Source organism: Neocloeon triangulifer, unplaced genomic scaffold, assembly GCF_031216515.1.
Source record: "Neocloeon triangulifer isolate White Clay Creek 2 clone unplaced genomic scaffold, ASM3121651v1 ptg000003l, whole genome shotgun sequence".
NCBI lineage: Eukaryota > Metazoa > Arthropoda > Insecta > Ephemeroptera > Baetidae > Neocloeon > Neocloeon triangulifer.
The window spans coordinates 5594940-5621538 of NW_026775546.1; the positions used below are offsets into that span (position 1 = coordinate 5594940).

General features: G+C 37.3%; 2 protein-coding genes across 4 annotated transcripts in view; one reads left to right on the plus strand and one right to left on the minus strand.

Moving 5' to 3' along the window:
- LOC132205679 (headcase protein) overlaps positions 1 to 18640 on the plus strand; it is a 44681-nt gene extending 26041 nt beyond the window's left edge. The window contains exons 4-5 of the mRNA XM_059634924.1: positions 11518 to 11892; positions 13106 to 18640. Coding sequence (XP_059490907.1) covers positions 11518 to 11892; positions 13106 to 13291 — 561 coding nt within the window. The 3' untranslated portion in view covers positions 13292 to 18640. The remainder of the gene's footprint in view (positions 1 to 11517; positions 11893 to 13105) is intronic.
- Positions 18641 to 19796: 1156 nt separating this feature from the next.
- Positions 19797 to 26283, minus strand: LOC132205678 (mitogen-activated protein kinase kinase kinase 15). 3 transcript variants are annotated; one of them, XM_059634921.1, is made up of 22 exons: positions 26233 to 26283; positions 25546 to 25828; positions 25253 to 25447; positions 25025 to 25197; positions 24722 to 24973; positions 24242 to 24552; positions 24026 to 24185; positions 23812 to 23971; positions 23590 to 23759; positions 23264 to 23537; positions 22901 to 23207; positions 22686 to 22852; positions 22399 to 22634; positions 22222 to 22344; positions 21949 to 22044; positions 21500 to 21746; positions 21290 to 21448; positions 21129 to 21234; positions 20725 to 21064; positions 20490 to 20604; positions 20362 to 20438; positions 19797 to 20307 (listed from the first exon to the last, which is right to left on the minus strand). In XM_059634921.1, exons 2-22 carry the CDS (start codon positions 25768 to 25770, stop codon positions 20172 to 20174), a joined length of 4029 nt encoding a protein of 1342 aa, XP_059490904.1. In that variant the 5' UTR covers positions 25771 to 25828; positions 26233 to 26283; the 3' UTR covers positions 19797 to 20171. The 3 variants fall into 3 exon arrangements, with proteins under 3 accessions (XP_059490904.1, XP_059490905.1, XP_059490906.1); XM_059634922.1 differs by having other exon boundaries at positions 26237 to 26271; XM_059634923.1 differs by lacking the exon at positions 21949 to 22044.
- Positions 26284 to 26599: the final 316 nt, after the last annotated feature.

A 26599-nucleotide genomic window follows, 5' to 3' on the forward strand; every position in this document is an offset into this window, starting at 1 on the left:
CATTTTTCGGTTTACATACTCGAGGGCGCGCATTTCAACTTCCCTAGACCGGAATTTGCATACGTAACGAAGCGGTGGCTATTTATTGGAAGTTTGTCAAGCATAAAAAGTTTTAAAGTCTAGAAAAAACGGAAAATTCACATTTTTTATTTAACCTTATAATTTTTCAATTTAAATTATTCGAAATGTAAATATAATTTAAATATGTGTGATTAAAAAGATTCCATAAATTTATTTTTACCCAAAATTATTAGTCCGCTTCTAACAAACTTTTGGTGGTCTGGTGGTGGCAAAATAAAAATGTCGACTTTGCTGAGGGATTAAAAGGCATTAAAATTTATCACTTTAATTTTATTTGCACAAAGCTTTATAATCCGAGTAGGAGGAAGTGCGAGGAAAACCATAAATTTGCATCAAAGACATCTCTCTGCAAAGTGAACTTTGTTTGGTAGCTAATTACGGGGGGTGTATATAAACCTCTTTAAGGAGCGCAAAGAGCACATTTATTATTTACAAATGCTGACGAAAGGCATTTAAAATGCCACGCTTTGCAGTTTCCGAGGGTGCACGCAGCGAAAGAAACGCGATTCGGGAGGAGTAAAAAAGAGGCGCTGAACTTCCGTAAATTTCCTGCGCGCGACCCGCTGGAGCAGAAATTCCCCAGTTATTTATTTTTTTCCCTTTCGCTCTGTCAACTTTTTTTGTTGATGCAACTCAATTTATTTGGCTCCGGTCCTTATCAAACACGTAATCAAGGAAAAACACCGTTTCCCGGAAGTGCACGCACACAAAAGGAAATGGGCTGCGAGTGACAAATGAAAGTAATCCGTAACGGTCGTTCCAAATAGATTATCGCGACGCTCGCTATTTTTCACTTGGCGCGAACCTGCCGAGAGAAGGAAAGATACGACGTATTTATATGTGTGTGTGTGTACTTTCCCTGCCTGCAATCAAGATACTTCCACCCTCCCCCCCCCCACACTCACCCCCTTGTGCATGCACTTGGCCCATTGCACTACTTGGTGCAATCGCGCTGCAGCTGTGGCGTCTCTATCAAAAAACGCACCCTTCGTTTAGCCGCAAATAAATTGCGTTCTTCCTTCGGCCCATCCGCCCCTCCTCCACCCCCTACCTCCCATTTGCAACCCCCTAATAATTTTTGCCCGGCTAATGGTACCAGCACGGGTCCAATTTACTTTGCTTCTTCGTTGAAAGCCGGCCGAAGTGGCGCGTTAAGCGTTTGAATGGACGTCCGGTGCACCTGTCCCTGACAGTCTGCTGCTCGACGGACTTATTAACTTTTGATTGCCGCGTGGATTTACGCGCGCGGGGCCAAAGTGTTATTTGAACTGACGACGAAACGGCTTTCGCTTGCTATCGCCGACCAGCCAGACGCAGAGCCTTTTTTACGAGTTTGTTTATTCAGGGCTTGTTATTAACCGCACAGATTTCACTGAGAAAATAAACCGGCCGTTTTTCGTTCGACCCAAGTTTGCGCAGCGAGATAATTGGTTTGTTTTGTGAGGCATGGAATTCTCCGCTGAAAACAATGCGGCGCTCTTCGAACCGACGAGGGGCGTAAATTAAAAAAATGGGAAATTAAAACTTAATAAGTTTCGGCGACGGGAAACTCTCATTTCGGAATCTAATCAAAAGTTAACTTCATTATTTTTATGCTTTGAGAGTCGCCCTCTTGAGTTTCTTTCTTTATATATAAATTTCGCAGCGTCCCCCGCTTCTCGTCTCCTCATTGTTAGCGGAGAGCAAAGTGCATTTTACGAAGAAGAAAAATTCCAGCGATTTACCTCCGTCGGCTCGAGCAAGACACCCCAATATGTCAAAATTTGATTTTGAAGACACGCCGCCGAGAGAAAGAGAGGGTGTCCCTTGTTTGCCGTGCGACGAATGGCCGTTGCCAAAAAAATATGCTTCTGCCTTATTGATTTTGCGCTTCTTTGCACGTGTGGCGAAATGGGAAATTCACGCAACATGAAACAAAAATAATGCCCCTTTGTCCAATATTTTACAATTTATCACATGCGCCGATGGTTTTCTTTTAAATTTATATTTCAAACGTTAAAAAAAAAATGAAATTATTTAATAAATAGTCACGAACGATGAATAATATTATTACGAATCACTTTTTATAATATCACTTAAATTATTTTTAAAAAATTAAATTTTTCCGTCATTATGGTAATTTTTAATATTCAAATATTTTGACTTCGATCCTAACAAAAGTCTATGTATTTAATTTAGTAGTAAATAATGAAAGAATTTTTTATTTGATTTAAAATATTTGAAATTAGGAATTGTAAAATTTATAAAACAAAACCGGTTTAAATTATTAAAAATGAAATGTGTAATTCAATCCTTTATTTCATGCAAATTTCAAGAGGATTAAAAAAAACGGGAAATCGCGGGTACAAAATGTAAATTTTAGAGTGGAAACCTCTGTAAATTTTGATTAAACATATCCAGCCGGCAATTCACATTTCAACGGGGAATGACGTCTGCCTCGAGGGAGGCTCTAATGTGTGCGGTCCAAATTTCATTTTGAGTAAAAATTTTCACACGCGTGCTGCCTTCCCCTTTTTTTTAATTCATTAGCGTGGCGTAATAGAATATTCGGAGCCGAGAGTGGCTCTTCTCGCAGAGGAAAGAAAGACATAAATCCGCACATTTCATTATTCTCCGTACCTTCTTTTTCCTCTGTAACCACACTGACATTTTTTTTCCCAAATTGCGTTCCTCCCCCTCACTACACACGGTGACGCGACTGGCAGTGGCCCCTTCCGTAATAATTTTTCGCCTTTGGCACACGCGGCGTTTTATTTCTCTGCTTCTCTCGTTTTATTCCGGACGTCAAAGGCGAAAGTGGCGAACAAATGGCGTGAGCAGCTTTTCGCTTGTCGGATTTTGCACCTGCCCCTGACAGACCGACTTTGAACTTATTGAGTTTTGCTTTGGCAAAATACATGTACCATTATATATGAAGAGAGAGTCCATTATTAGTCGTGTTCACCGGACGGACAGGCTCTGATTGCCTTTCATTTTTAATGCGCCAGCCTTTCTCTCTCTCTCGCACGCCATGTAATTACGACAGGGGTGCGCGCTGCAAAATTGGATCCGTCTGGCGAAACCCGAGAGATGAGCGAGACTGACGAGAGAGACGAGCCACCTGTGGCTGAGGGAAAAACACAATTTCGCAACGCAAACTTTGGCTTGTTTGGTTTCAAATGACGCGTGCTCTCGCAAAATTGGCCGGAAAATCAAATCACACGAGTTTGCCATTCCGAGACGCGTTCGCCTCATTTCCTCGGGGAGTTTGCGAAACTCCGCCGCCGCCGCAATTGCCTTATTGAGTTCCGCGCCGTGCTTATTGATAGCCTTGAGTCCGAGAAAGGCTTGTGTGTTGCTTGCCAAGGGGTGCGCGCGTCTATATAATAAAGGCGAAAGGGGGATGAAAATGAATGGCATTTCTTGCTGATGGTAATTGGCTATTGTGCTGCGAAAATTGACTCTCGCCGCCTTAATGGTACACGCGCGCAGTTTGCGTAATGAATTCGGAAATTTGATTTATATCGCTAATTATTTCCCATATATAATAAAGGCCGGAATTAACTTTCTTTTTCAATGCTATGCAGCTGCAGTGGAGAAAATTATTGCACACTCCTTTCTTTTTTCGGCAGCTTTGGCGTTAATGGGGGAGCTTAAAAAGTGGTTATTACATTATTATTCGCCGTGAAAAACGCTGATCGCATTGTTAACGCCTTTTATATGCGCGAGAGAGCAGAGAACTTAACAAAGCAGCTGGTTACTTTTTGTCACAACAATGACGCCTTTTTGAGTGGAAAAGCAGCGGGCTCGCGACACAATAGATTCTCTAAATGCGCGGCGTAACACGCAACCAGCATTACACGAAAATCTTATTTTTTTTTTTTAATCGCACTGAATTGCTTTCCTTTCTTTGTAACATTGCAGCTCATTAGGTGGTTTTAAACAAAGAAAATTGCCGCCTCACAAATATATTATTTTTACTCAAATATGGTGGAAAAATTCGGCTACGAAAAGTAAAAATTTTCATTTATTAATTTTAAATTTGAAAGCAGAAACATTTCATAATAAAATTAGATATTTCGTAAAGTTTCTATTGAGAAAGAAATTAAATCAAATATGGCCGTTTTAATTGTACGTTCTGCTTTTGCATAGCACTTTAAGATCAAAATTATATAATATAAAAAAAACATACAAATTATAATAATTTAAAATCTAACTATTACCATTATATTATAACATTTGGATTTCAAATCATCAAGCCGAATATTGAAATATATTCTGACTACTTATCTTTATTTTGTAATGTCTAGACGGTCTAAATTAGATCTAGATTGAATTCCGGGAAATCAAATAAATTCAAACCATTCGGTTGCGGCTAAAAAGCAAGTTCTAACAGAAGCCGTACACAACAAATTGCGTGCGCCTGAAACTCGCTGAAGCCTTTCTGACGCAATCACTCAACACTTCAAGTGTTAAGAGATAAAGAAGTAATTTATGTCCTGAAAGATTTATGTGCTTTGCATTCCGTCTCATCCTCCTAAACACACATATACACATCCTTGAGGAGAATAAACATTGCTAAAATCACACACGCGGGGATTAAATGTGAACAAAGAGTAAGTTTCACTTCTTCTTCTTCTCGAAAGCGGGAGGGGCTTTTATAATAAAGATCCTCATTTGGAGAAAACGCAGCCGTTAAAGTTGAAATCTGGCGACCTGTAATTGTATTTTACTTTTAATCGCTCCCCTGCTGAAAGCAAAACGCACGCACACACCTCCGTTTTCCATTATCGTCGGCGGTTATTAAGCATGTGATTTTTGAGTCTCTGCGCGCAAGTTTTCTCTCTTTATCTGAAATTACACTCTTTTGTAATAACAATAACCCTTACTGGCTGCAAACGCACTACTTGTTGTGTTTATATGAGCACTTTACTTTCGCCAGAGCAGATAAGAAGAGAGGAGAATAATATCCTCCCCGCGCCACAATATATACACGATTTCCTTTTGCCAAGTTGCAACTGCGCTTTCTTCTTCTTCTTCTTCTTCCGAGAATATAACATGGGTGTGCAATAGATATGCTGACGTGGTAAGCGACGTTAACGAGAGCGAGTGCACAAAATGCAGAGATGGTGGAAAAGCAGCCAGCCAGAGATGGAAAGCTCGTGTTGCGAGGTTGCACAGGTTTTTGTGTTGCAAGCAGCTTTCGAAATCGATCGCTGCAACCTGCAAGTGGCGTTTTGAAACGCGCCGAGAGCAGACAGGCGCTCACGTTTCGCAATCGCAATCAAATATAATCTGCACTGCAAACTGTCTAGTCTGAGCGAGGAGTTGCACAACGCTTAAGTAGTTTTCTCTGAATTTTTAATACATGATAATTAAAATTCTATTTCAAAACTTTTAATGCTTATCAAACTTAATATCTATTTAAAACTTCATTGCAACGTCAATAATTAATTTTATTGTAACCATCAGTTTTTAAAAGCAGCTTTTTATTTTAAAATATAATGGAATTTTTTCCAAAGAACACCTTAAATTTCAATTTTCTGCGGCCACTGCTATGATGTGGAACTGAACCACCATTATTGCGTAGGCAGCCACACTTGCAAGCACCTGAAAGTGAAAACTTTAACTTTTCATTAATAATAATTTTATTATTACTGATAAAAGAAGCATCCTGTTCAGAATCAAAACTCCGTAGAAGTCAAAATTCTTCACATCAGTGTGCAAAATTTGCCTTTGGAAAATTTCCACCTAAAATAAAACTTCTATTTTTGTTCAAATTTTTAAATCTTAATTTGCCTCCTCCATGGTTGAAGCTTTTTTATCTTCTATCCTAGCCAAAGAATATTGAACTTCTCGAAGCTAAAAAATATAATTACAAAAGTTTTGTTAATTTAATTTTTTTTCAATTAATTACATTTTGTAGCGTATTCTCACACGCGGAGAGGAAGAAGTGCAGATTAAATAGATCGTAAAGCAGTCTGGGGATGGACATTCCTAGGCCGTATCTTTTTTCACTTTCTGAGTAATGGTCAAAGTCGGCGGAAAGTATGCAAGCGTGATACACGCTCAGGATGAGGTGCACGAACTCAATGTGCAGGTGAAGGAACAGCACCGGCTGGAAAAGTCGGAATGCCTGTCGTGCGAATTTGCACAAACTTTCGTGCGCCTGTCTCAGGAATGCGATTTCGGCCGTCGTGCGTCGCGGTGCCTGGCAAACGAATTCCAAACAAAGCATTTTATTTCTCGGTATAATTTATAAGACTAAATTATAAGTAAATGTGAGTTATTACCTTGATTTTTTTGGTGACTTTCAAGGTCACTTGATTAATAATTAAAAGTAAGGTGATGAATTTGCACCGCATCAATAAACCAGATATTAGAACGAAAGGATAGAAAACAAACAAAATTAATGAAACAAAGTTGGAGAGATTTTCAAGTCCGAATATTGAAAAGACCATCAAGAAAAGACATATCAAAATAACTCTATTGATTTTGGTGTCAACCGCCAGGTAAATATTTTCTTTGTCAAACGATCGGGCAATATTGACCAGATTTTTGTACAAATCGAGGTAGATTTTGTTTTTGGTAATCGACCAGTACAGTAAAAACGCCAAATAATGTAGCGAGAAAATCTGGAACGTTAGAGGAATCAAAAAGAAAACTTTGTTCTTGACTGGGATGACGTCTGATGACCCCTGCGTGTAAAATTGAATAATTAATTTCATCTCTCTCAACCCAATGGAAGCAATGCCAATGAATAGGGCGACACTATAAAAACGGTACAGAAATTTTCTTGGGCCGTTGCCGAAATTTAGGGGGTGGACGCCGAAAATGAAGGCCAGTCCGAAGAGCAGGCTTGGTCCGCACCGGGGCATGTTTGCCAAACAACTGGTAAAAAATAGCCTTCTCTATCATATCAGATATGACCTTTGACAGAATGGGGTTGGAAACTTTCCAGCTTATTTCACAGATACAATAAAAACAAAACATTCATGGTGGCACGTCGAGCGCTGGGAATTGACGATGACATTTATTGAAAGGAAAGTTTAAATGAGACGTTCATTTTCTTCGCCGCACCGTGGAACAATGCCAAAAAAAATAATGGTTAAGGGGCGGAATTGCAGCACGTTTGAATCAATAATGAAGCAATTTCCTTTTTATATTAGAAAGAAAGTCAAGTGGCTGTCGACGAGTCGTTGGCAATCATGTGAAATTGGATCAAGATCGTTACAAGCGTGGCAAAATTTGAGGCAAACTGAAAAAATTTTATATTCAGTTAAATTTACAATTTTCCTTTAATTTAATTTTATTTTTACTTACCGACATCAGAAAGGTCCTGTTGAGATTTATAATGTGGCAAAGTTTGAAATATTTTAACCCACAATGTAAGACTTGTCTCCGAAACAATTCAATCTAAGTGGAAATCAAATTTATTTCATAAATTTGTCTTGGAATTTATTTAAAAATATATTTTTACCTCTTCTCCGATTTCTGGGTCTAGATTTGCGTCCATTCTTATGATAAACTCCTTCGTTGCGTTTAACTAAATTCAGAGTTTAGTCTTTTAAGGTTGTAGAATTAAAGGTTTCATGCCTCAAGTACGGCTTTTTCACAAGTAGAGAGAAGTACGTACAAGTTGAATAGACAGGAAATTATTCTGGAAAGTGAGCCGATGCAAACTATTAACATATATTTTGACGCTAGTAGGTTCTTCTCTGCATTATCTATCGTGACGCAGATGTAATAAGCAGCCATTAAAATGTAGAGGAATTCAACGTGAGAGTAAAAAAAGAGGACAGGCTGGAACAATTTAAGCGCCCCTTTGGCCAGCATGCAGAGTGTCCAGTGGGATTGTCTCTTCTGGGCAATGAACTTGACAGAAATGTTCGGGCTAGAAGTCTAAAAATTTAATTATTACAGTTTTTATCATTTATAAATTTTTCTATAACAACCTTTGCCAAAATTTCCTTGTTTAGAAAATATGTGATGTGAAAAATCGCTCGAATGATAATAATAAATTTGCATCTCAAAACAAAGCCAATGATAATCGTGAAAGCAAACTGTGTAAAAACCAGTGGGAGAAAATAGTTTCCAATTTTTGCCAGGGCAAGAATTGAGAACAAAAGCGAGGGAACGTAGCTTGAAAGAGAGAAGACGAGAACCCCATTCATAAATTTCCCGACTCGTCGAAACACACTGTGCCGATCGAATTTCTCCAGTGCATGGACAATTTGCGTGTACCGTTCGTTTCTCATTACAAACCAGAAACAAGAGAGCGCCAGGAATGAGGAGGCGAATGCTTGGAAGATAATTGGCGTGGCTATGTAAATGATATTTGAGCCGAACATGGCACCGCCGGAACGATTGATAAAGAAATTGGTCTGCTCCCTCAAATGAAGACATCCGATCGCGAAAAACGTTGTGAACAAAGCGAAACTGTAGCCGCGGTAGAGAAATTTCCAAGGGCGGCTGCGGCTTGCGGGAAAGTGAACGCCAAAAACAGAGGCGAGACGGAAAAACGAGGTGCAGTGCTCCATGTCTGGAGCGGTACTAACAATGGATCGAATACATGTACAAAGTTTCTTCATTCACGGGGAAATATGAAAAAAAGACTGATCGTCAAATTGATTTTCACTTTGATTGTGTTTATTTAAGAAATAAATTGAATTAAAAAAAAAAATAGAAACAAGAGGCAACAAAATTTTTATTTATTTTTAATTACTCTTTGTACGTTACTTTATCATTTAATTTGAACAGCTCTTAATTGAATTTCACCACATGTAAGTGAATACGGAAAATTAAATGAGATTAATCTTGGTGTTGGTCCTGTCGAGGGGTAGAACAGTTTGTCAAGTCTCAAGTAACACCATGAATTATGTCCTTTTCCACCTGTCGGACGACGAGGCTTCTTGCAACAGGAGAGAGCAGAAAATAGACTCCTTTCTCTCTCTCGCCCGCACAAAAGGGGCCCGCACTCGTTCCTAATGGTCGAGCCAACCGCAATTTGCACCCTCTTGTGGGTAGCGTTATCCTCTAATTCCACCGAGCCAGCGTGGTAGAGACGAAAACAGAATCTCGCTATTACGTGCGTGCACAGTCGTATAAAAGAAGGAGCGGAGGAAAAGAGATGAAACGCCTCTCTTTCTGCATGCAAACTCGCCGTGTTTTTCTTTGAAGAGACCCGGCTGCATTCATACTCGGCTTTGAAAACTAGAAAAAAAATCGATGCTTATGCATGAGCGGAGCTGAATAAATGACATGCACCTCGGTGTTTTTGTTCAAACTGTCGGGCCAGATTATTCGCCCCAAGGCTTTGCGGCGCAACCCCGAAAATAATCAAAAGAAAAGTAGTGTTGAAAGACTGCAGCAATTTCTAAATCAAACTTCTCCCTTTCTGCGTGACACGTGATTATTTTAAGAATACGACGGTTCGTATTTTCCGCAATCAAAACGCCAATCAACGTATTTTATTTTACTTCATCACGTTAATCACGCACGTGTCTGTTAAAAATACAGTTGCAAAAAAAAAATCGGCACATGAACTTTCTGGAGCGATTCAAACGCTCGAACTTTGCCAAAAATGAAGCTTGGTTTTTCAGGCATGATCAAAAGTAAAGTAAATTTTGGTTAAAATATTTTTTTTTTACATTAAAATATTATAAAAATGAATTTTAAAGAGTTATTTTTCATAGAATTTATAAATGAACCCTTATTGTTTAAGTCTAATCAAATCTTTACAAAAGATAGGAGAAATTTCTGACAATTTATTTGATAAAAATTAAATTTTCACCCCCATTGTTGCAATTTGACTAAATAATAGGATTCATTAAAATCAATTCCAAAATTAAGGTGAAAATAATACATTTGAAAATAAAAAATTTCATTGATGTGATCAATTTAGATTATTCATGAAAAAGAAAATAACAAAACTTTTTATGAAATATATACTTTTTCGCTCTTATCAAGGAAAAAGAAGCTTTCATACACTCTAGATTTTCTACAATAGAGATAAACCTTTTAAAAAATGCATCAACTCGAGCACTCTGACGCGTGTGGTGATAACGGTGACGCCGAGGGAGAGGACGATTAAGCTGTAGATCGATTAAAAGGGACGGTGCACGCGCGTCTTGTTTCCTGTTTCAATGACAAGTTTTTAATTTCGTTCGTTCCCTCTCGGCAGCATGTATTGCGAGCCCAGACCGCAAACTTTCTCTCCCCCAATCCGTAATAATGTTATCAAAAATTGCTAATTTAATCTGCAAGCACCGGTCCCCCCTGTTCGTGGCGAAAAAACTGAATGCATTTTTGATTAGAAAATCAACGTGGTGACAATGCCCCGCACGCATATAGTGCCGGAACACGGCTGTTTCCGGGACTTTCGTTTTATCTGCACCGCATGGAGTGCAAACAAAAAGTGGCAGCGGCGGCGGCGGCGGTGCATCGCAATAAGCTCTCCCGCTTGATTGTCTCGAGAGCGGCATCTTGATTGAGTCGCTGCACAACTTCAATGGAGTTTCCTCGCCCGAAATTGTAATTTAAAAAAAGCATCTCTTCAGACCGACTGAGAGCTTCTGCCTCTAATAAGCTCCTTTTACGAGATGAACACGCGGCTTTTAAAAAAACACGGGGAGGAAGAAAAAGAAGAAGCTCCTAAACACTTTATGCAACCTGCTCGGCACGGGAGTGGAGCATGTTGCATATCTCTGATAGAGTCGGGATTGGCAATTGCCGACGAGGGATCTATTTTTGTAATGGAAAAACGGGAAAATTTAACTTTTAAAACAGTTTTGTTTGTAATGAAACTGCAAAAAATATTTTAAATTTATTCAGTTGTTTCATATTTTCATATTTAAAAAACAAAATAAATGAGAAAAAGGTTATTTTTTTTAACCAATTCAATTTAACAAGTTGGTGTAAATTTAATCATCTAAAAATTAAATAATTATCAACATTAATCTTGTTAAGAAATAGATCAAAATCCTTTATACAAGAAAAATTTATGAAAATTAATTTAAAAAACCAATGATTTTTCCGTTTGATAGCTTGAAAGTTAAAAGTCTTTTTATAAAATTTTATAAAAAATTACTGTCGTTATTGTTGCAGTCTAAATTTATTCTGTTAAATTGATTAATAAGAAAATCATTAAAATTTTCTTATGATGAAAAAAGTAAATTTAAAATCCTTCGCATGTTTGATTGTTACATGTTGAAAATAATCAATTGTTGGGTTGAAAATGTTGAATCGTTTGACAAAAAGGCAACACTGACAAAGATTTCAAGTTTTTTCTCTGCCCACGCAAACAAAAATTAATCCCTTGTTTATTTGTTTCTATTGTTAGTTCAAGGAAAATTTTAATTTGGCCGAATATCTGAAAGAAAATTTACTTTTTTTAAAATTATTATTATTTTTTTAAATTAAACAAATAATTGCATGATTTTTTTTGTTTTGGCTCAGGTTGACGACGAGGAGCACCACGGCGTGGATGACGTGCGCACCCTGATCCTGGCCACCCTGAGCAGCGCCAACCGCGGCCGCGTGTGCTGCCTGGTGTGCGAAGGGCAGATGGCCGTGTACGACCGGTACCCATTGCTGGACGGCACCTTCTTCCTGAGCCCGCGGCAACACGCCGAGCACAACTGCTTCAAGGTCTACTTCGACGGACGCATTCAGTTCCTGTACGCCGTCTGCATGGGCTGCCTCGAGGGCTGGCGGGCGCGCATCGAGTGCCGGGCCTGTCGGCGCCCCTGGGACGGCTCCTCGCTGGTGCTTGGGACCATGTACTTCTACGACATATTCGCCGCCACCCCGTGCTGCGGCGACCGCGTCAAGGTCAGTGTCATTCGCATTCATCACTCGTCCGAACACCCCCGTTCGGGTTGATTAGTCCGGGGACTTGGGGATCTTGTTTTCCCGCGTAATTTGCATTTAATTCAACACTCTCAAAATCCAATCCGTTCGGATTTGTTTTTCGGCACGTGTGCTCATATTACCTCTGAGATTTAATGCACGCGAGTGTACCCCTGTTGTAAAAATAAGGCATTTTTTTCACACTCCATGTGCATAGTGATAATTGCCTTTTTTATTTCCTCTCTCGGCTGTTTTTATGGCGATGCAAATGGCTTCAATGACTAAATTCGCTGCAGCTCGTGAGCGTTAGAATAATGTGTTTTATTGATTTTTCCGCATTATTTTTTATAGCGCTGGTCTGGCGCACTTAAAAAGTGTTAACGGCTCTATAAATTCAGCTCGTCCCTCTTTTTATTTCCGCTGCAATTAAGTTCCGTTTTTTCATTGCTCTTTTCCAAAGGAGCTTACAAATGGAAATGGAAAGAAAACAAAACCAAACGATTCGCAACTATTTCCGCGTGGAAGATAATTATCATAATCAATATTTAAAGGGACAATAAAGTTTAAAAAAAAAAACATGAAGTTATAAACAAAAATTATTTGAAAGAAAATATTGAGAATTTGAATTTACTTAAGTTTGTATGTAGAAATAAAATCCCAAATAGTGCTTTACAATAATTTCAAAATAATAATGAACAAGATATATGCCCAAACGGAAAACAAATCAATTTTACATTTTTAGGTTATTTTAATTTACTGCTAGCACTTACTTAGATCACCTAGAAAAATTTAAAAAAAAAATTGTCTATTGCTAGTGTTATTTTGAATTCTCCTTCAATTGAATGTTAACGAAAATTTTTAAAAATAACAAAAGGGTATAATGAAAATAGTTGTAATCATTTTAATAATCTAAAAATATAATTTGTTTGAAGAAAGAATTCAGCAGAAAAATTTTGATTTTTTGATTTATTATTTTATTTTTACTATTAAACTTCAAATTATTCTTGTGGTAGAATTTCACGGTTGAGGACTGATTCATATTGTTTTCAAACAATAAACAACTCACAAAACCCATCCCATCAAGAAAAAGCCGACTAAATTCAAATCACCATTCAAGTTATTCAAAAAAAAAAATTTTTCATCTGCAGTTTTCAATATTAATTATGGAAAAATTTGGTATTATTTCTGTTTACAGTGCAACACATGCACTCGGCCGCTGATGCAGCAGCAAGACCGCCTCAACTTCTTCTCAGACTACTCACACCCCCTGGCCTGCACCCGATGCAGCTCAGTGGACACCCACTTCGTCAAGCCGCTCTTCTCCACCTTCTACCGCACCCTCTACCCCGAGGACAAGACCAAGAGCTCCGAACGGCCCTAGAAGAAAAACACCTTTGCCAGCACACATACACGTCCGCTAGTTTTCCTCGTAGCTGAGCGAGCACGCAAGTATAGCAGATAAGAAAAATCGGTGTCCTCATTTGTCTTATGAATTTTGGTACTACTTTATGCGAGTTTCTGCGGTCTAGCGAGATCACATTACAATTGTTGAGATAGTAGAGGCACACGTGTACAGTCGAAGCAATACATGAATTTCTAAGAACTCTCGTACGTGGCTCCCGAAACTTCCAACAACGTCCACTGCCTCAATAATTTCCAAGTTGCGTATAAAAACGTCGTGTGTAATAAAACACACAACAATTAAACAAACGATAGAGGCGCCGACGACTGCGAATCGGCCCCGCAAGAGCAGAAAAAAGAATCACCGCCAGTGTACAAATGGGAGATTTAGATTATTATAGTAAAAAATAATTAATTAAATACTGATTGTGAGACAGACACACTTTGACACGTTAATGTTGACACTCTTAAAATATTTATATTCCCGTCGCGTTTACCACACGCTTAGTCCAGAGATTGACCCGGGGAAATAGCACTTTTGGACTAATGCCGCACGTCTTTTAAATTCCTCTTATTAATTTCTCGGCCGTAATTTGTGTCATTCTTAGCCAAATTTAAATGATAGAAGCGTTTTTAAAACAGAATATATGGTAAATGACACGTATTTATTCGATCGAGGGTGTTGATTTTGATTTGTTATAAAAATAGGAAAAAACCACGATTGCAAATATTAATCTGTACTTCTCCTAATCATTCTCATTATCAATGGATATATAATACAAGCGCGTACTTCTTATTACAGTGTAAAAAAAAAATTGGTAAATCCTACCAGGAGTTGAGGTTTTATTGCCATTTTACCCCTGCAGTTTTAATCCAGCACTTTTAAGATGAGCAATTATGAAATACAAGTTGTTGCGTTGAATTTTAATTGACTTTTACAACTTACTCAATCAGGAAGAACAATTTATTAATTAACCAATGAAATAGCGCTAAAGCAATATACTCTGGAATTGGCAATTACCTGCAGTACATACAAACAATAACAGCAGCACCCTAAAAAAATTATCAAGCACCGCGTCCGAGCGCTAAAAGCGAGTCCGGCGGTGATTTTTACCACCGAATTTTAATTGATTGGGAAATTACTCATTTAAAAAATGAACAACAAATTGCAGTGATTCGTGGAATTGGGTTTTAGACCGGTACAAATTTGTGAAAAAAAAAATATTACTTGATGCTATTTTGCGCTGTTTGATTGGGCGACGAGTTTATCAGCGGCCCACCTAGTGGGCAAAAACCACAAATAATTATTCTACCCTGTACCTTAGACTTCATATTTTAAGTGTTTTTTAATCTATCGAGTGTGCTTTTTAGCAAAGGACTCAGTTGAACAAAAAAGTAGGCGACTTCCCACACCATGCTTATAGACTACGGTAAAAATAATTATTGCTCTAGTTTTTAAATAATTTATTTATTTATATTTTTTACATTTTTTATCGTTAGTTAATTTTTATATTTAATCAGTCTATTTAGTGGATCAATTTCTCCAAAGATTAAAAGTAAAGCTTTAATTTTCATCCTATTGGTGAATTAATTAATTTAAAATCAATGTATTTAATTTTAGTCTTCTTTGTACAAAACTTTAATTTTTCTTTTGTACTTGACTGCTATAATTGATCATTAGGAGTTTATTTTGTGCTGATTAAATTATATTTCGCTGAGTCCTTGTTGCCATACCTCATAGTTCCATTATTATTGCAGCTATATCATGTACAAACAGTTTGCTTTGCTCATTTTTGCTCCTACAAAATGAGAAACGCAAAATTTACCTGACGAACAAACACAAAGAATAGTTGCAACTCTAAATATTAAATTGCGTTTTATCTCGACACACACTATATGTATTTAAATATTTTTACTTGTTGGTAGTGAGGTACAAATGAACAAAACAAAAATTAATGCGACGCAAGTGGTAAAGTTAAAAGAGAGATCGCCCGCTTAGCTTTCGCGCCGCACGCCGTTTCCGACGTTAAGTTTTGTGCCGCGCCGAACGCTGCGGCGATTTCTCTCTAAATACAAAATCTTTATTATAATTTGTTACGTCTCACGAGCAGCAGGGATTTTTCGTTTTTGGGTCAAGCGACTGTTTTTCTTTTGATTCAAAACATATCTCAAAATTCTTTCGGAGAACTGCTCGTAAAATCTTCTTCTTCTTCTTTCTCTCGCTTTTTGTCTAAAATAGAAATAATAAAGATTAAAGGGTGCAACTCGTGGAGGTTGATCTTTTGTAAATAGAATTTCTCTTCACATCAAAGTGTTTGGTTCAAATTTCTCGCAAATTAGCGCCAAATATTCAAACATTTTCTCACAACTTAACTGCAAATTAACAAAAAAGAATTAGGTGTTAAAGAAAAAAGCTATTACTCCCACACATTCGTACGTATGTAAGGATATAATTATATATATTTACTCGTGAAAAAATTAAGCTGTTTTTCATAAGGAACAAAATGAAGGAACTTGAATTGTGACGTTTTGAGTACAAATTGCTGATTGAGTTGAAGTAGTTGTTAAGTACGGTGAAAATTTAAATTTAGCATTAATTAGATATTTAAAAAAAAAATGGACAAATTCGACGAAAAAATTGAAATGCTGTCGTTTAACAATAAGTTGATCGTGTACAGAATTATTAATTATTACCATTAATTAATTCGCTCGGTTAGTTTTGCGTTTGGTAAACAATTATTGCATTTTATACTTATTACGGCATGATGTTTGCGCGGTCCTAAAATTAAAACTGTCTCGATATTTACGCATAGTTGAACTATATCATATAGTGATGATGTGAATATTATACTCTATATAAACAATTAAAATTATAATTATCTCTTTGAACAAAAAAAGTAAATACGATGAGAATAATATTATTGATGACTAATTGCATATGTGTGAGTTTATTAAGCGATTGCTCAAAAGAATTAAATGGGAAAGATACCAATACTCAATAAGAAAATTAAATGAAGAACAATTAGATAATATCAGCAAGTCTTGGTCTCTGCTGTTCAATATCAGTTAAAGCTTTTGCTTTACGAGCTGCTGGCTAGACTAGAGATTTTGCTGATTCCTCTCGTCTCAATTTACATACTTAATTGTGAACCAATTTATCAACAACTATATAAATATATATCGATAGGCAATTATTAGATATGATTTCATTGCCTTTAGCTCAAACAAATTCTCAAAAAATAAAGCTTCTCAACAATTAAAAGACTTGATGGTGAATTTTGGAAATTTTATCTAGGTGTTCCTCAAGTAGGCGTTGCGTCCCCATAATTTACAAAAAAAGATATGTACTTAATTTTTTCTTAAAATTTCTCGCGCTGGTATGATAATTGGCCTATTATACAAAATCACTCATAAATATATATTACAATTGGATATAAATCTATCAATGGTACTTAAAAACAATATTCAAACACACAATAACCACTAATCGGAACTGTTCTTTAAAAAATTCAAGTTAATTAGTGTTCAATATAGGCTGGAAAGCTTCTCTCTTCGCAAACACCGTGTTATTAACCCCAACCACTTTGCAGAAAATATAAATATATAAAGCGAATCAATACAGGAATAGATGAAAATAATAGAAAACAACTACACGTTATGTATACAGGAAATATAACAGATGCAAATAATACGACTATAACAATATGTATATCTCAATTATTAACATTTTGCAATAGTTTGTTCAGTGCTTGTAAAATTGTTCATAAAAAACCAATCCCAGAATGAACTCTCTCGATTAGGGGGAGTTTGAAATAAAAATTGGTCGTCGGCCAGATAACAAAAAAAATTGGCGCAATTTTCCCTAATCGAGAGGGACCGTGTTAAATTCATGGCTCGACAATTAGCTGCATGTCGAAATGAGTAAAAAATTGATGGCGAGGGCTGCACTTGGCGTATAAATACCCGAGTTATTAAAATAATACTCCGATTTCCCCCCGACTTTTTATTTCCCGTTGCCACCGTAATCAGATTAAAACGCAGCAGCCAATTTTCCGGGCGTAATTCATTTTGACAAATAGCTAATGCGAATCGAGAGAGCCTATGTAAATTTGCCTACACGCATAATACACAAAAGCGCGGAGAGATGACTCACCCCCCGGTCGCCGCCGCCGCCGCGATGATTTAATTAATTAAAAAAGAGAGAGACAGCCCCGCCGTATCAAAAACCCCTTGTCCCCGTGTAGTTTGCCGCCGTTATTTATTTTGAGCAATATGATCAGAGTGAATGCGCGATTCAAACAAAAGGAGCAGAACAACACCGCTAAAAGAAAGTCAATACAATGATAAAAGCAGAGAGGTGATTCGATTAAAAGCTCAAATGATGTGACGATGCTTTTAGTATTTTATATAAATATATTTATTATACATTATATCTACACACGATTATATTTACCGACGAGACAGTATGTGTATAGAGTGGATTACAAATAGAAAAACACACACACACGCTATTGGAGCCTGCATGATAAACACACACACTCGTATACATACTAATTACACATACACATGGAATAAGCGAATTAATTAATAATAAAATAATGGACAAATATTTATGATTATGCGCGCGTAATTTGGATGTAGTAAAACATAGAAATGCTTTTTCGAGAAATTTTTGGCGAGAGGGAAGGAAAAATTTGACATTTTGAAATAATCCCCTTTTTGACGGAGCCGACCATTTCGCTCCTTTTTGGTATCCAAAAATAAAATGTGAATATTGAATAACCGATTTTTGATGATTTTTTCGCCTAGTATTTAAGCAATTTTGATAGCTGGCGCACTTTTTCGACGTATGGATATGAAAACTGCCTTATGTTTTTGACTCACGACACGCACTTTAGAAAATAAAACACTTTTCCAAATTCGATGTTGTCCTTGTGCTCTTTTGATATATAAAGGAAAAAAACATTCACGAGTAATATTAAAATTTAGATATAAAACCAAAGAACAATAGAGGAAAAAATTCAAAATTAATTAAAATTTTAGGAAATAGGAGTAGTTTAAGGGTGAAAAATGAACATGTAAGCAAAATTTTTCCGCACGGGGTGTGAATAGAAAGTTTGAGAAGCGCGCTGCAGAAAACAGTTTTCATGCCTAATGCTGTAAATAGAAATTGTTATGACACGTGTTGAGTTATTCCTGAAATTTAGCGATATTTTTGTAAAAGGGTGAGGTTAAAGAGGAGGGGGTGGCTCAATAAATCGATCACAGGCGAGTATATTCGAAGTCACCAACAAACTTTTTTGGCTCTTGAAAAATAAAAATAAATTTGTAGAAATTTGAAAGAAAAAAACGTGAAAAATTATTTATTTTTAGGAAAATGATATTTTGTTACTGTAGCATTTTTAATTGTCCCAAATAATATGTGAATTGAATTGTGATTTATTTTGTAAAAACGAAAAAAAAATGTACTATGGTACTGAACCTGGCTTTGTGTCGGAAAATTTAAAATTGTAATTTTCCTCTCTGCCTAGTCGGAGATGGAATATAACTCAAATTTTTGTACTTAAATCAAAATAATTAACTGGGTTCGGTACCATAAATACCGCGCGTTCATTTCTCATGTACTTACAGCACCACGACCAGAAACTTTTCTCTTTCGATAATTCCAATGGGGAGAACCAAGTGTAACGAATGGACCAGTAAAGAGAGTATAGTTAAAGTTAGTTGAACAAACCGACCGTCCAAACGAGAGATGTTGAATGGATAGAGAAAAATATAAAAAAAAATTAATGAATAAAAAACACTCCCCAAAGTTAACTCTCGTGGCGTGCGTTCAAAGTTTATTGTTTTTCACCCAAGCTGTGACGATGGAAGGCGTGAAAATGATTTCGAGCTTACGAAGTAACGCTCAGTACTTGATAAAAAAATTAGTATAAATTTCCTAGTTAGTACTTTGCTAGAAAACAGACAAAAATTTAAAATTAATATAAATTGCGATCTTGAGACAACTGATGAAATGTTTAGGCCTACTCGTTAATTAAAACAGTTTCACACGTGAACGCGAAGGCTGAAAATTTGTCAAAATACAACACGAACTACTTTTTGAGTAAGGGAAAGTGACGCTAAGTGATGCTAACAGTTAAGGAGCCCTTTTGATACTTTTTCACAAGCAAAAAATTTTGTAACCCATATTTTTAGGCGTTTCCTATACTCTACGTGTCTATTATGGATAAAGCGTATATAAATTACAACCTACACTCCGCGCATGATACTATGTAATAATCATTATAATTATACAGCTATTTATCCCCAACACACTGCTATATGATATATACATTATATTCTGTAACAAAAAACCCATCCAACCATTTTCACCTTGTAACCTTTGAAATTGCAAATAAAAATCCGCATGGTTACTGGAGAATATTCAAACTTTGGCATTTCTTATTTTATCTCATGAAACCCTGTAAAATAAAAAAGTGACATTTGTAGACATAAGAACAACAGTTAAATATTTATTTGTCTTGATTCGTTCAACAAACATGAATATTTCTATATCAAAATATATATTCATCATTCAAGCACTTTTCCAAAACAAAGCCAAAATATTAGTTATTTTCAACACATTTCTCTTAATCACAATTGTTAAGGCACAAGACTTCGATTAGTTTTTTTTTCCAACAAAGAGTTACACATACACATAACTTGAATAAAATACGTATTTCATGACAAATATAAGTTATTCGTTTTTTTCTTTTTAATCCAGGTAACTTTTTTATATGTTATCTTCTTTGATTTTTGTAGAAGGCAGTTCTCTATAATTAGAGAGAATTCAAAAATGGCACGTGCAATAAAAGGAATCACAATTTGGTCGAGTCGTTTTGCTTGTCACCTTCGTTGTTGAACATACTCAGCTGCTTTCCAGGGATGACGGCGTCCTGGTGTTTATGGCGCCAGTCTTTGATTGCCCGCCAGATGCGCAGTTCAACTCCGCCCCTATTCGCAACACTTTTATAGATCTGATAAATGGAAATCTTGCAATTCTATTACCGCAAATTAAGCCTCTTCAGATCGTCGCGACTAACAAAATAGAGAAGATCATCCAAAGTGTACTCCTCCCAAACAATCTGCAGAACAAAAATCAGGAACAAGGGTTCAGTTGGAAAATGAGAACAAACCTTTTCCAAGGTAATGTTGTCCAGCTCGAGGGAATTCGCCCAGTCGATCAGCTTTTGGTCAATAACCCCAGGTGAGTTTAGGCTAACATTTATCTGTGGCACTCCAGAATCAGCACTAAAATTAAAATGAATTATTTTTTTAAACATAATTTTCAAAAAATAATGAAAACAAACTATTAGAAAAATTCAGCAACAAAAATTATATTTTGCTGTTATAATTTTTTTCTGATTTTACCTGGGGGTGCCATGGTTAAATGCTGGTTCAACAGGATTCTTGAGAAGATGGGATAGTAGCTGTGTTTGATTGCTGCGCTCTTCAATGATGTGCTTTATAAGATCCTGATAGGCCCTTTCACCATCCACCAGCTTTTTCAGCAGCCGCTGATTTTCCAGGCGCAGTGCATTGATCTGATCAAGACACTCGCTGCGGTACTTAGGTGTGGGGAAGCTGTCCACCGTTTTGTGCGATTTGATGGAGTTTATTGTTGACATTCCTGAGGTTGACCCCTCTTGCTGCATATCGGTCGATCCTTGCTGACCCAACCGTTCCTGGCCGGCCAAGTTTGCACCCAGCTCTTAAGAAGGGAAAGAAAGAATTTTGATGAAAAATGAATAATAAATAGTAAAAAAATAAAATACCTGGTGACAAAACCGTAATTGCTGCCTGAACAGCGCTTCGAACCAAATTGTCTAGGGCAAACATCCAGTGAGGTTTGATGCTGTGTGAACGAAGGACAACATTTACCTAGAAATTATTTATTGAATTTTAAGGGTAAACAAATTAAATTGACTGAACTCACAGCATTATGAAAAAGATATATGGCAACGTGGAGCTGATTGATGGCAGCAGCATCGAAATCCAGTTCCTCTTTCAGAATGTGAATGGCGTTCTCGATCACTTCTCGGTTTTGATCTGGGAAAAACTCTCTAAAGCCTTTCATCAACACCAGCAAATGATTCTGCAGAAAAAAATGAGTTATTCAATAAAAATAAATTAAATTAATGAATACCATTGAAAGGACGGTGTTCTCTACATCACTCTCAATGCTTTTCATCCAAACGTCGCAGATCTTTTTCTCGTCCTGGGTGAGCACCCTCGTCAGGGTTGTCCTTCTCTGCGAGTCCTTTTTCAACAAATAAAATCCGTCTTGTTCTGCGGAGTCTTTAGGAGATTCGATGTCAGGAGAAAGAAGAGTGTTATTCGAGAACCGACGGGTATTGAATGGATTGTCTTGCTCCAGATCGCAAGTTGAGATGCTGAAAATGTTCTCTCTTAATATCCAACTTGAATTTGTGTTAAAAAAATTTACCATAAGCTTTTAAATAATTTAGTATTATTTTAATTTATGTGATGCAAACAATCATTTATTTATTGATGAAATTAGCAAATTTGTAATTAAAACTCAAACTGCAAGTGAGGAAGACACAAAAACAGTACAACCCACACACTGCAAATTACCTGCTGTACGAGAGAGCTGCTGGCATGCTGATAGGGGTCAAGAGACCTTTATTTCGCACGGGAGGGTTCGAGTGTGTGATGCTGAAGCCGTTAGTGCTGCACAAAATATAGAGAAATGAGGCTGGTGAGAGGTATAAAAGGTCTAGAGATGACATGCTGGGTTAGATTATTTGAGACGTATGTGGATAGAATGACTGGGAACATTTAAAATGAGTGAAAATCTATGCTTTAAACCGGGAGACAAATATTCAGCAAAAAGCACGTTAAGTATACCATTCGTCTGGGGAGCTGGCCACAAGATTTTGTGCAGATTTTGCATTCAGCTTGTCAGCAGGTACGGAAATGCTACGGTTCAGTTCTTGAGAGGTGGAAATTCTAGTCACACCCTTCTTTTTCCTAAAAAATTTAAAACTGAAAATTGATTCAGGATTTGAAGTTAAAATGGTTTACTCGGTCAAAAACAGATCTTCAAGAAGTTCGGTTGCAGTTGCTCGCTCGTCGGGAGAAGGTTCGAAGCACCTTAAAATGAAGTTCTTTGCACGCTCAGATAGTTCAGAAGGAATTTCAGGGTGGATCTTGTAGTAGCCCACTTTGAAAACAGCTGCCTGGGGAGAACCAAGTTCGATGAATGGAGGATTGCCTGTTGCCATTTCGACAATCGTGCAGCCCAGAGACCAAATGTCAGCCTATTTAAATTTAAAGATAAATATTCTAAATACATGTATTTGAATACTTACAGGGGCGCCATAGCCTCTTTGGCCCTTGTCAATTACTTCAGGTGCCATGTATTGTAAGGTGCCAGTGAAGGTTTCAGTGCTGGGACACAAGCCAGCCAGTCTCTTCGAAGTGCCAAAATCGGAAATCTTAACAACACCGCTGTAGGTGTTGACCAAAACATTGTCTCCTGATTCAAATTATTAATAAAAATCTTTAAATCGTAACTGATTTGTACCTTTAATGTCGCGATGGACTATTTTCTGGTCATGTAAATATTTCAATCCTCCGAGGATTTGTTTTGTGTAGTAACCTATGGTGGACTCGTTTTCCTTCAAAGGACCCCACTTTGATCTGAGAAGTGCCGAAAGACTCCCACCAGGCACTTGCTCCATGAAAATTTTAAAGTAGCCCCCTTCCGAAATAGAGCCGAGGTATTGGACGATGTTGCGGTGCCTGAGTTGAGAGTGAAGTCGGATTTCTTCATGCAAAGGCTGGACGTCACCAAGATTCTTCTCAGGAATTTCTTTCACAGCAATTCTCACCTGATTAAATTTCAAAATAATAAATAAAATTTTCTATAAATTATTAAATAACTTACTTGGGTGTTCAAATCTCTGGCTGCGAAGACGCTTCCGTAAGTGCCTTTGCCCAAGATGATTTTTCTCCCGGAATCGTCCAACTCATACTCGTATTTCATTTGCTCGGAAGGCAAATCAACATCCAAATCAATCACTCCCTCCTGATCAACCGTCAACTCAAGAATGAGGTCATAAAACCTGTCTCGGGACTGAACTGAGGGCAGGAACATTTGAAAGTCGTCCGAGTTTTCATTTACATAGAGGAACAGACACCTTGTGTCACGCTTGCACAAACTAATAAAGCCAGTTAGTTTAATTTGAAAATTTTGGTTTAGATTTATTTTACCTGACGCTGCGAATCATGCTGGCAGTGAAGAGCCAGTCGTGCTTCTGCCGACACTGACCCTTCAGACAGTCGATGCACAAATTTACAACTTGAATTGACTTCTCCTCGGCTCCAAGGTTAAAATTGACAAAACTGGGCATGTAGATTTTCTGCGGCTCCAAGATTAGCACCTGAATTTTAAATCAAGTTTACATGTAAATTTTTTAAACATTTTGGTCGTACTGGGAATCTGATTGCTTCGCCGACATCTTCATTTGTGCACTCGATGAAATACTCCATCCAAAAGTTAAATATTTGCTCTTCAGGAGAGACTTCCGCGTCTTCGTTTTTCTTTCTGAACCGGTTTATCAAGGTAATATTGCCAATGGTTGATTTCAAATACCTGCAAGATTAGATATTTAATTTTTTATCGTTATTAATTTAATTTGCCACATACCAGTTGGGAGGTTTTAGCTGAAACATGCACTCGGCAGCCTGAATGGCTTTGGTGTAATTTTCAGCCAAGACGCTGATTTCAAAGAAAGTTGCTATATCCCAATACTCTTGCAGTGAAGAGAGGCTGCCCTTTTTGCCTATGAGGTTGTTTAAAACCATGCCTAAAGAAATTTTATTAAATAGTAGAATAACATTCCGAGATTTTGAATTAATGAACCTATGTGTTGTAGTTCCTCAGACTTTGAGAATTCATTTCCAGCTATAACTAACAGCGTTGCCAGATTGATTCCAGCGTACTCGTTGGGCTGAACCTCGAAGCCTTTGCGGTACCAGTGGATGGCGTTGGTCAGACTTTCCTGGTCTGTGTGTCGAGATTCGACAAAAATGTCTTTGTAAATTCGGCCGCAGAGGCAAAGCATGTCAGGGTAGTGGTTTTCCTTTTTCTGCAGCGCTTTGGTGATGACAGACAGGGCAGTCTCTCTGTCGCCCTCTTTGTTTCTTCGATTCAAGGCGAACGCATACAAATACCTGTGGGGAATTTCGTATGTGCTTCAACAGATTTAATAACACACAATAAAATAAAATATTTTATTAAATCCTTAAAGGGAAATTTATATGAAAAATTGTAATGAATTAATTTATAAAGCATTCAAATTTAATTTTAGAATGCATTCTTTAACATTATCACCAACCATACCTAATGGCAGGGGTGTTGATGTTGCTTCTCTTTGTGGGGATAGTTTTGAGATCATCTACCAACTGCACCATTGCGTCGTAGTCCTGGATTTCTCTGAAGGAGATTAGGACATGAAGCACCACCTCCCCCGAGATGACATTTGGGTCGTCCAGACGTTTTCGCATATTGTACAGGAACTTGGACAACTCCTCGCCGGACAAGGTGTCTCGCGCTTTCCGCAGGTCTGCAAGAAACTTTTCCTTCAAGTGCGTCCTAAAATATTTTTATGATTAAAAATAAAAATTGCTTAAATTTCAAAAGTACTTTGACTGTATCTCGACGTCTTGCAGCAGCTTGCGAAGTTTTGTGGACAGAGGCTGACGTGTGTCTGGAGAGTTTTCCTCACCGATTACATTGGCAGTGGCTGGATTTGTGGTGAAACAGGTGCCACAATCTGAGACTCTGTACGAAATGAAGGTGTAGCAGCCACAAGAAGTCTGAATTGAACCAATAAAATTATTACTAAAAAACAATAAATTAAATAAAATGTACTTTTAATCTGAGGGTGGTGTCGGTGTTGGTGTCACAGAAGAGAAGTATGTTCTCTTTCATTCCGAAACTTTCCCTCACTCCTAGGTGGTAAAATAGGGCACTTTGCTGCTCTTGGACAGACAGATCGACCACAGCCACGTCCGCATTGTAAAAAGCGTCTAACACATTCGCTTCTCCAAAATCAAGTCTCTTGAACTGTTTTGAAAAAAAAAAAATGAGAAAAAATTTAAAAGCATAAAATTTAATTTTTTTTAAGAAAAAAATAAGTTCTTTTTAAAAATAATTAATTTAACCTGTATGTGTTGGAAGCTCGCACTGACGAGAGAACACGCCTGCTTGACACACTCGATGGACGCCTTGCGGTGCATCAGGTGCTCAGGGTTCTGCAGGTCGAGCATGCAGACGACGTCCATCCTGGTGCGACCTGCGGAGGCGTCGCTGTGGCCGCCGAGACTCTCGGTCTCGCTGCGCGCCTCCACGTGCGCCTCGATGATGGACTCGATGTTGTTCACCGGCATCCTGTCTCAATTCACATGCGTCTATTATTTTCAATCACCAGCCCGCTGGTCACTTGTCCTTGAAATCAAATAAACTCGCATTAAAAATCTACAAAGGCGCTTTATTAAAAATGGCGTCTTGGGTGGGATCACGGTTTTCTCGTAATTTCTCTTCAAAGCAAATTATTTCAGGGTGCAGGAATTAGTTATTTTAAACAAAATTTTTGCCTCTAAAAATTTGATTGACTTATTCCGACGGTCTCGCGATTATTTCGCTGAAATATGCGTTTTAAAGACATTAAACAGTGAACGCCCATTTGAACAACAATCGGTCATTTTAAACGTTGAATTCAAAGCTTACCGGCTAAAGAAAGATTAAATATGTTTGATTAAATTTTAATTCAAAATATTACTCAAGCGAAATTAATATCAGCGGAATGTGGTATAATTTAAGACGGGTGAATTTCATTCGAGAATTCTCACCTACGATTTATTTTGTTGTTGTCTTACTCCATGTTCTCCATTCCATTGATGCCACATTAGCCACATCAAGCGTCACGAATTTTTATGACGAAGAGAAGAATTTTTATGTTGGTAATCCACGTCACGTGGGATCACGTAGGCGGCGCAAGCGATTTTTGTTGCCTTTGGGCGGCCTGAAAATTTATTATTAAATAGATTTTTTTTCACCAATTTTCCAATAAATTGAAAAAAAAATCGCATGTTCAGTAGTTTATAATAACTTAATTACTCTTTTAATTAACTAATTTCACAATTATTTTACTGCAATATTATAATGAAAGAGTCATTACATCTAATATAGGAAAACCATAAATATATTAGATTACTT